The 10657-nt window shown below is 38.7% G+C and overlaps 1 protein-coding gene across 1 annotated transcript in view; it reads right to left on the bottom strand.

Annotated features, from left to right (window-relative positions):
* C2CD6 (C2 calcium dependent domain containing 6) overlaps positions 1-7860 on the bottom strand; it is a 190900-nt gene extending 183040 nt beyond the window's left edge. The window contains exon 1 of the mRNA XM_007936057.1: positions 7633-7860. Within this exon, the coding sequence (XP_007934248.1) occupies positions 7633-7860 (228 nt within the window). The remainder of the gene's footprint in view (positions 1-7632) is intronic.
* Between the last annotated feature and the right edge of the window lie 2797 nt (positions 7861-10657).

Here is a 10657-nt window from a genome sequence, read left to right as displayed (position 1 = left end):
GTCCTTTTGTGACTGACTTATTTCGCTCAGCATAATGTCCTCCAAGTTCATCCACGTTATGCGGTGTTTTGCAGATTGAAATGCTCTTTTTGACAATAAATGTGGTACTGTTCCTCTTCAATTTGTCATTCCTAGCACAGTAGACCATATAATTGTCTGATTCAAAATGGTCAATTCCAGGCCATTTCAGCTCACTAAAACCTAGGATATCAATCTTTATGCATTTACTGCTATTTATAAAAATTTCCAGTGTTTCATTGCTATTCTAAGGTTTTCAGTGGCCAATTTTTTTCAGAAGTGGATGACCCCATCCTTCTTCCCAGACTCTCTTAGTATGGAAGCTCCATCCAAATCTGTCCACCATGGGTAACTCTGCTGGTATTTGAAGTACTGGTGACATAGCTTCCCGACTCATAGCAACATGCAAGCCACCACAGTACCACAAGCTGAGACAAGTGGTGGTATCACTCCTAATGTCATAGTTGTTGTTAGGTCCCATCAAGTCAGCTCTGACTCACAGAGAACCTATGTACAACAGAATGAAACAATGGCTGGTTGTGTACCATCCTCATACTCCTTACCATACTTGAGCCCCATCATTGCAGCCACTGTGTCAATCCAGCTTGATAAGAGTCTTCTCCTTTCTTGCTGACCCTCCACTTTACCAAGCATGATATCTTTGTCTTCTGATATGACCAAAGTAGTGTTTTCAGTATTCTTCACCAACATCACAATTCAAAAGCACTAACTCTTCTTCAGTCTTCCTTATTCATTGTCTAGCTTTCACATGCATACGAGGTGTCTGAAAGTATCAGGGGTTGGATTAAGTACACATTAGTCTTCAAAGAGACATCTTTGCTTTTCAGCACTTTAAAGACGTCTTTTGCAGCAGATTTTCCCAATGCAAGACATTATCTGATTTCCTGACTGCTGCTTCTACCGTGTTGATTGTGGAACCAAATAATGTGAAATCTTTGACAACTTCAATCTTTTCTCCATTTATTGTGATGCTGCTATTGGTCTAGTTGTGAGGATTTTCATTTTCTTTATGTCGGGGTATAATCCATACTGAAGACTGTAGTCTTTAATCTTCACCAGTAAGTGCTTCAAGTCATCTACACTTTCAGCAAGCAAGATTATGTTGTTTGCATATTGCAGGCTGTTAATGAGTCTTCCTCCAATCCTGATGCTGTGTTCTTCATATAGTCCAGCTTCTCAGATTATTTGCTCAGCATATAGACTGAATAAGTATGGTGAAAGGATACAACCCGGACGCATACCATTCCTAATTTGAAAGCATGCAATATCTCCTTTTTCTGTTCGAACGACAGCCTCCTGGTCTTTATATGGATTTCTCATGAGCACAATTAAGTGTTCTGGAATACTCACTCTTCTCAATTTTATCCATAATTTGTTATGATCCACACAATCATAGTTTTGCATAGTCAATAAAACACAAGTAAACATCTTTCTGGTATTCTTTGCTTTCAGCCAAGATCCATCTGACATCAGCAATGATATCTCTTGTCCCACATCCTCTTCTGAATCCAGCTGGCATTTCTGGAAGTTCCCTGTCAATATACTGCTACAACCACTTTTTAATTATCTTCTCTAAATGATATTAATGATATTGTTCGAAAATTTCCACACTCTGTTGGATCACCTTTCTTTGGAATGGGTAAAAATATGGATCTCTTCCAGTCATTTGCCCAGGTAGCTGTCTTCCAGATTTCTTGGCATAGATGAGTAAATGCCTTCAGCGCAGCATCCATTCGTTGAAACATCTCAATGAGTATTGCATCAGTTCCTGGAGCCTTGTTTTTTTTGCCAATTCCTTCAGTACAGCTTCGGCCTCTTCCTTCAATACCATTGGTTCTTGATCAAATGCCACCTTCTGACATAGATGAACATCGACCAATTCTTTTTGGTATAGTGACTTTGTGCATTCTTTCCATCTTCTTTTGATGCTTCTTGCATCATTCAATATTTTTCCCATAGAATCTTTCAATATTGCAACTCAAGGCTTGAATTTTTTCTTCAGTTCTTCTGTCTTGAAAAATGCTAAGCGTGTTCTTCTCTTTTGGTTTTCTGTCTTCAAGTCTTTGCACATTTCTTTAGAACAACTGACTCTGTATTCTCGAGCTGCTCTTTAAAATCTTCTGTTTGGCAAAAAAAATAATAAAAAATAAAAAATTGGGGCATTTAGAAGCAATCAGCCCTAGGACACGATGGCCCTCAAGACCAGAAGAACTGTATGGTGCCCAGCTACCAATGCCAACCACTTGGGAAAGGATCAAATCTGGAGATCCTGGATAGAGTTGGAGGGAAAATGTGGAACAAAATCCAAAAACTCTCAATGACCAGAATTACTGGTCAGATGAAATCTGGTGAGACCCCCAGTACTATGGCCCTAGAATACATTCGGTGCCTGGAATAAAACTCACCTCCAGGGGCGGGCTCTCAGCCCAATAGTTAACAAGATGTACACGCAGACCACTCAACCCAGGATGCCACACCCACATACTCTATGGTAATACATACCTTAGAACAATAGACCATGGAACACCAGAGGACCAACATTCAACTGAGGAAATGCAGAACAAACAGGAGTGCATAATTATGAGGGGCACAGGGGGAGGGTTGCAGGGTAGGGAGGGGAGGAGACTGGGTTAGGGTTGGACATAGCGAATGGGGAATGAAACTAAATGTACGTGTGACGTTGAATGTAAAACAAGCTCTTAAAATAAAAATAATAATTAAAAAAATAAAATAAAATCTTCTGTTTAGCTCTTTAATCTTGTCTTTTCTTCCATTTACTTTAACTACTCTCCATTCAAGAGCAAGTTTCAGTCTCTTCTGACATCCACTTTGGTCTTTTCTTTCTTTCCTGTCTTCTTAATGATCTTTTGCTTTCTTCATATATGACATCATCCCACAATTTGTCTTGTTTTCAGGCATTGGTCTTCAATGAGTATAATCTATTCTCTAAATTCAGATAAGTCTCTAAATTCAGGTGAGATATAATCTGAATTTAGATCGGCTCTTGTGGACTTGTGTTAATTGTCTTCAGCTTCAACTTGAACTTGCATATGAGCAATTGATGGTCTGTTTCACGCTCAGCTCCTGGCCTTGTTTTGGCTGAAGATAATAGAGTTTCTCCATTGCCTCTGGCCACAGACGTAGACAATCTGATTCCTGTGTATCCTGTCTGACAAGGTCCACATGTATAGCCACTGTTTATATTGTTGTAAAAAGGTATTTGCAATGAATATGTCATTGATCTTGCAAAATTCTATCATGCAGTTTCCAGCGTCATTTCTAAAACTAAGGCCATATTTTCCAACTACAAGTGATTTTTCCTTGTTTCCAACTTTCACATTCCAATGACCAGTAATAATCAGTACATCTTGATTGCATGTTTGGTGCATTTCAGACTGCAGAAGTTGGTAAAAATCCTCAATTTCCTCATCTTTGGCTTTGGTGGTTGATGCATACATTTGAATAACAGTAGTATTAACTGGTCTTCCTTGTAGGTGTATGGATATCATTCTATCACTGACAGTATTGTACTTCACGATACATCTTGAAACATTCTTTGTGATGATGAATGCCATGCCATTCCTCTTTGTCATTTCTAGCATAGATCATATGGTTGTTTGATTCAAAATGGCCAAAACCAGTCCATTTCAGCTCACTAATGCCTAGGATATCGATCTTTACAAATTCCATTTCATTTTTGACAACTTCCAATTCTCCTAGATTCATACTTCATACATTCTTTATTCCAATTACTAATGGATGCTTGCAGCTGTTTCTTCTCATTTTGAGTCATGTCACATCAGCAAATGGAGGTCCTGAAAGACTTACTCCATCCATGTCATTATGGTCCACTCTACTTTGAGGAGGTAGCTTTCCCCAGTCATATTTTGAGTGCCTTCTGATCTGATGGGCTCATCTTCTGGCACTGGATCAGACAATATTTCGGGGCTATTCATAAAGTTTTCCAGTAATATATCAGACAATTTCTCACTGCTATGCATAAAATTTCACTGGCCAATTCTTTAAGAAGTGGATGATCCCTTCCTTCTTCTGAGTCTGTCTTAGTCTGGAAGCTCTGCTGAAACCTGTCCACCATGGGTAACTCTGCTGGTATTTGAAATACTGGTGGCATAGCCTCCAGCCTCGCAACACACAAGCCACTGCAGTATTACAAACTGACAGATGAGTGGTGGGCCACAGATGTAGCCAATCTGATTTCTGTGTTTTCCATCTGGCAAGGTCTAAGTGTATAGCTGCCATTTATGCTGTTGAAAAAAGGTATTTGCAATGAATAACTTGTTGATCTTGCCAAATTCTATCATGCGATTTCCAGTGTCATTTCTATCATGAAGGCCAAATTTTCCAACTATTGATGCTTCTTCTTTGTTTTCAACTTTCTCAGACCAGTCACCAGTAATAATCAGTACATCTTGATTGCATGTTTGGTCACTTTCAGACTACAGAAGTTGATCAAAATCTTCAATTCTTCATCCTTGTCTTTAGTGGTTGGTGCATGAATTTGAACAACAGTACTATAAGCTGGTCTTCTCTGTAGGCATATGAATATTGCCCTATCACTAACAACATTGTACTGCAGGGTGGATCTTGAAAACATAATTTGTGATGATGAATGTGACACCATTCCTCTTCATGTTGTCATTCACAGTACAGGAGATCATATGATTGATTCAAAATGACCAATGCCAGTCCATATTAGCTCACTAATGCCTAGGATGTTGGTCTTTATGTGTTCCGTTTCATTTACTCTTAATAGTGTTTTTCTAGATTCATACTTCATACATTGATTGCATGTTCTGATTATTAATGAATGTTTGCAGCTGTTTCTTCCAATTTTGAGTCATCCTCCATCAGTAAGTTAAGAACCTGAAAACTTTACTCCATCCAAGTCATTAAGGTCACTTCTATTTTGATAAGGCAGCAATTCCCCAGTCATATTTTAAGTGCCTTCCAAACTGAGGGGCTCATCTTCTAGCACTATATCACACAATGTTTTGCTGCTATTCATAAGTTTTCCAGCAACATATCCAACTCCTATTCATAAGGTTTTCAGTGACCAATTTTTCAAAAGTAGATGGCCCCATCCTTCTTTGCAGCCTGTCTTAGCTTAGAAGCTCTGCTGAAACCTGTGCACCATGGGTGACCCTGCTGGTATTTGAAATTCTGGTAGCATAGCTTCCAGCCTCAGAGCAACATGCAAGCCACCACATGATGACAAACTGACAGATCAGTGGTGGTATCACTCTCAATAGCTTCTTTCAATTAACAAAAGTTCTTAAGTTAAATGTAGCTCAGTATATACATTGTTTCCTTTATAGTTATTGCTTTTTGTGTTAGAAACCTTCTACCCAAAGTAGTGAAATTATTCTATATTGTCTTCCAGTGTTGATGTTTTCGTTTCATAACGAGATTTATATTTCATTTATACTTATATTTTCCTTTTTTCTTTTTTGGTATGTGGTATGGGTACAGGTCAAGTTTTCTTTTTTTGCACAGAGATTTCCAGTTGACTCAACTACAAATCTCCTTTCCCGACTATTCTTTAGCACCAACTTTGTCACAAATGGAGTATCCATAATAGGTGGGTCTATATCTATCCTCTTTATTCAGTTTCTTTGGTTTATTAATCTATTCTTGCACTAATGCCACATTGTCTTTATTTAATTTTATAATAATTTGATATCTACGGATTAAGTGCTTCCACCCTCTTTTTCTCTTTCTAGATTTCTTTGGTTATTCTAGGTCTCTGCATTTCCATGTTTGTTTTAGAAAAGGTCCATCAATTTCCAAACAAAAAATTTATTCAGATTATTTTCATTGCATTGAATCTATACATCAATATAAGCACATTAATGACTTATATATTTACATACCAAAAACCAAGCCAAACTCATTGTCACTGAGTCGATTCTGATGACCCCCACTGGGCTTCTGAGGCTGTAAATCTTTACAGACGTATATCACCACCTCTTCCTTCTGCAGAGTGGCTGGTGGGCTTGAACCACTGACCTTGTGGTTAGCAGCCAAATGCCTTATCCACTACACCACCAGAGCTCCTTATATATTTACATATATAAACATAACTGACAAAATATAAGATTGCCTTCTTTATGTTTTACACCTGTTATTTACTTTGTCTAGGCTACTGTCCCTCTAGTTATAACTTTTTCACTTTTTCAAACCACTTGAAGTGTCACCACCTCCTCCTGTAGTACTCTTCTTCTCTTCCCTTATTTGCCCAACATTTATGAGGTAGTTCTTAGGCAGTTCTAACTGAGGTTTGATACTGAAATCCCACCATTTGTTACTCTTGAATTCCAGCATGCTGACCATTTGTATTTCCACAAAAAACGGACAGTCATATAGGAAACAAAGTATTAGCTTTTTCAAGTCTTTCTGGTATATATCTAAACTGAACCTTCATGGACCTCCCATCTCTACCACAAATAGAAGGTTCACTTTCTCCATTTGATTGGAACTATCAAATGGATAAGGTGAAGTTTCTTAATTCTATGCAGACAGGTGGGCATATGCAAGGGAATTGGCAGTTTAAAGCCTCCAGAAGGGAAGATTTGGGAAAACAAGAGATAATTATAGGCTCTGTAGAAGTAGCCTCCAAATTCCTTTGACTGCACTATCTTATTAGCAAAAAAAAAAAATCTGAGTATCTATCACCAATATTTGTACATTATGTAAATATACAATTTATTATGTAAATTCAAAAACATACAAAAATTAAATGTTTAATATGCAGTGTTTCTAAAAATTATTTTTAATTCCATTTCATTTATTTATGGTACAAAACATAATAAGCATCACTGTTTTTGAAAAGCACAATTTATTACTTTGTGATGCAGTGATTTGAAAGTCTAGTTCTAAGGTCAATGTATTTCAGTATTTGGTTTTTAACGCCATTATATTTGAAGATGATACCTTCGAAGATTTGAAAATCCAAATGGAAGAAATGTATCTTGGCTGTGCTTCATAAATCAAAATATTTATTTGTTCTGTTATGCAAAGGTTTTATTAAAATCTGATCAGTAAAATTACTTACTTATAAGTTATAAACTAATTAGAATTACATTTTTAAATATATATATTTAAAAGGAAAAAAGAATGGTTTCTTTACCTGACGAAACTTTCCTGTTTAATTTTATCTTGAGAAATTTTTTGTTGGACAGTAAACATTTTTTATAATATTTTGTACTACCTCTGGATTACCTTCAGGCTATTACTATTGCTGTTTCCTTGTTTTTGGTTTCTGGGTTTAACGGCTTGCCTAACTAACTCTGTAGTCTTATATCCCCAGCAGTGTTTGGCAGTGGCTTTGAAGCAGTTTATATCATTCATTACTTCCTTTAGTTTCTCAAGGCAACTAAAGGACGTAATGATATAAAGTGCTAAACTGACGCTCCAACAAGTAAAATAATTGCCCAAAGTCCCACAACTCTTTCTTGACCCCTTCAAACCCTTTCTCGAATCAAATGGACTGTTACAGTCACTTTCACAGCACTCGAGATGGTCAGGGTAGAGGCTGACGCTGCTTGGACCCTCTTCCCACCCCTACTCGCTCACGTTCAGCAGCCGGTGCACGGGGCCCACATTGGCCTGGTCCCTCGGTGGCATCATCTTCCCATGCTCCTGGGGATGGCGGCTAGAAAACTCCAATCCTCTGCTGTGCATGGACTCTGGGGTGGCGTAGGGGCTCCTCTGAAATGTAGGGGCTGTTACCAGGGAATGGAGTCGCACATTGCGGTTGTCGGCAGAGGTGGATGCCCTTTGCGCGTCTTCGGGGAGCTCCATCCCTCCATTCACTGTCCTGGCTGGCTGTGTCCAACCGACAGTCCACAGCCAGCTACTGCGCAGGTGCAGCCATCTCGCGGCCTTTCCTGCGCTTTTCTAGTGCTCGCGCGCACACTGCGCAAACCTGTGGTCAGGCCAGGCATCAAACCAGGACAGAGCCTCCAGTGCCCAGGTAGACCCTCCCCTGTGCCATTTTGGGGAAGACCAACTTGGTGAGCCTGGAAGGTCAGCTGTAAGCACTTGCCAGGACATTTCAGTTTCCTTTAGATGAAAGACAGAGTATGCTGATAGTCAGACTCATCAGCAAGATAATTAAATACCTTAGTTCATGTTCCTCTCTGTCCTCTATGAGCCTGCTTCACTCTGCACCATTTCTTTCTAGATGTACAGTATCATTTATCACCTCGTACACAATATCTCCTGAGCTCCAGATGTTATATTTTCAAGAGTCTACCTCAACACCTTTACTTGACTGCCCCACAGACATATCAACACACGTTAATACTCATCATCTCTCCCAAATCTCATTTGATGTAGCATTGCTATATCCACAAAAGCTTAAAACTTCAGACACGTTTTCTAAAAATAACTCTAAATGTTTGAACTCTGAACTCTCTTTTATGGCACCTCATTTAGGATCTTTCTTCATACAAAGAATACTGCAGTGGTTCACTCATGGGTCTTTCAGTCTCCTGCTGTCAAAACCAAACCAGAACTTCCAGAGCCACTTTATTGGCCACAAAATTTACATTCCATCATAGGGTAACCCAGGACCTCCAAAAATGTACTTTGCTACCTCTTGATCATTTTTTCTTGCTATTCTATTTGGAATCCATTCTTCTTTCATTCAAGGGTCAGCTCAAAAATCAGCTTTCAATTAAGTCTTATAACCCCATACCCATACCCCAAAGGGAGACTTAACTACTGTCTCCAAACTACTACTGTCATATCCCTATCAGTGGGCTCATGCTATTAGAATTAGGTGTTCATTTCACTAGGTTCTGTAGGGGCAGAGACTTTATCCTCACCTTGAGCTCCTCAGGATGCATGACATAATAGCTCAAGACCCTCAATATGTTTGCTGTCATTTTGGATTGGTGCCATGTGGTATTTGATTGCCATGCCAGTGAGACTTCTTGCCCACCAGCACACCATGACTTCTTTAGAGTTCATGGGATGCATTGTAAAGAACACAGTATCACACACATTTTAAAGATGACCATAATCTTGTTTTAAAAAAAGTTTAACCTAAATCTAATCAAGACCTAACCTCTAGTTCACAGGAAATTCAGGAGATTGAGGAACAAAGTAAATGACACCATAAGGGAAAAAAATAAGCCATGGGAGAATGTAAAATGGTACAGCCACTCTAGTTAACAGTTTGCCATGCAATTACCATACAACCCAGCAACTGCACTCCTAGGCATTTATCCCAGGGAAATGAAAATATAAGTTCACACAAAATCTTATAAACAAATGCTCATAGAAGTTTTATCCATAAAAGACAAAAACTGCAATCAGCTCAGATGTACTTCAAAGGTGAATGGTTAAGGCATTGTAATGTATCGTATGTATGCATTGTATACCTTAGATTTGTAATGGATACCTTCGACTACTACTCAGCAGTCAAAAGGAACAAACTGTTGATATACACAACTTAGACAACTCTTGTGGGGGGTGGGGAATATAAAAAGATTACATACTGTATGATTCTATTTAACATTCTTGACATGACAAAATTTTAGAAATGGAGGACAGATTAACAGTTGCCACAGGTTAGGGTTGGGGGCACAGTGGGGTACAGGGAGAATGGGCTTGGTTATAAAAGAGGAACCTGAAGGATACTTACCTATGGTTCTTGAGCAGTCCAGTATCTTGACTGTGGTGGTAGGTACACAAACCAACACAAATAATAAAACTGTACGGAAGTTACTACACACACATACACACAAATGAGTACAAGTAAAACTGGGGAAATCTGAATGAAATCTCTGGGATGTGTCAATGACAATATTTTGGTTGTGATATTTATTATACAAGAACGCAATGCAACACACTGCCGTTGAGTTTCCAAAATGTTATTATTGGGGGAAAGTGGCAAATTGTACAATGGATCTTTCTGTATAATTTCTTAACAATTATAATAATCTACAACTACCTTTTCAAGTGCTGAAAAGCAAAGATGTCTTCATGAAGACTAAGGTGTACCTAACCCAACCCACGGTATTTTTAATAGCCTCATATGCATGTGAGAGCTGGATAATGAATAAGGAAGACAGAAGAAGAGTTGACGCTTTTGAGTTGCAGTGTTGGTGAAGAATACTTAAAGTACCATGGACTGGTAAAAGAACAAATCTGTCCTGGAGGAAGTGTAGCTGCATTGTTCCTTGGAAGCAAGAATGGCTACCCTTTGTCTCACCTACTTTGGTCATGTTGTCAGAAGGGACTGTTCCCTGGAGAAGGATATCATGCTTGGTAAAGTGAAGGGTCAATGAAATAGGGGAAGTCCCTCAACAAGATGGATTGACACAGTGGCTGCAATGATGGGCTCAAATATATAGCAAGGATCGTGAGGCTGACACAGGACCAGGCAGTGTTTTGTTCTATTGTACACAGCATTGCTATGAGTTAGAGACAACCCAACAGCACCTATCAACGACAATTATCTTATCAGTAAAGTTTTCAATTAAAAAATGTCATGGGCGGTTCATACCAGGTATGCAGGGATGGTTCAACATTAGAAAAACAATCAATGTCATCCACCACATAAATAAAACAAAGGAGAAGAACCACATGA

The sequence above is a fragment of the Orycteropus afer genome, unplaced genomic scaffold, assembly GCF_000298275.1.
Source record: "Orycteropus afer afer isolate SDZICR_OR568_19922 unplaced genomic scaffold, OryAfe1.0 scaffold00002, whole genome shotgun sequence".
In the NCBI taxonomy this organism is placed as follows: domain Eukaryota; kingdom Metazoa; phylum Chordata; class Mammalia; order Tubulidentata; family Orycteropodidae; genus Orycteropus; species Orycteropus afer.
The sequence above is the reverse complement of the archived record's forward strand: the minus strand, read 5'-3'. Positions and strand labels throughout refer to the sequence as shown.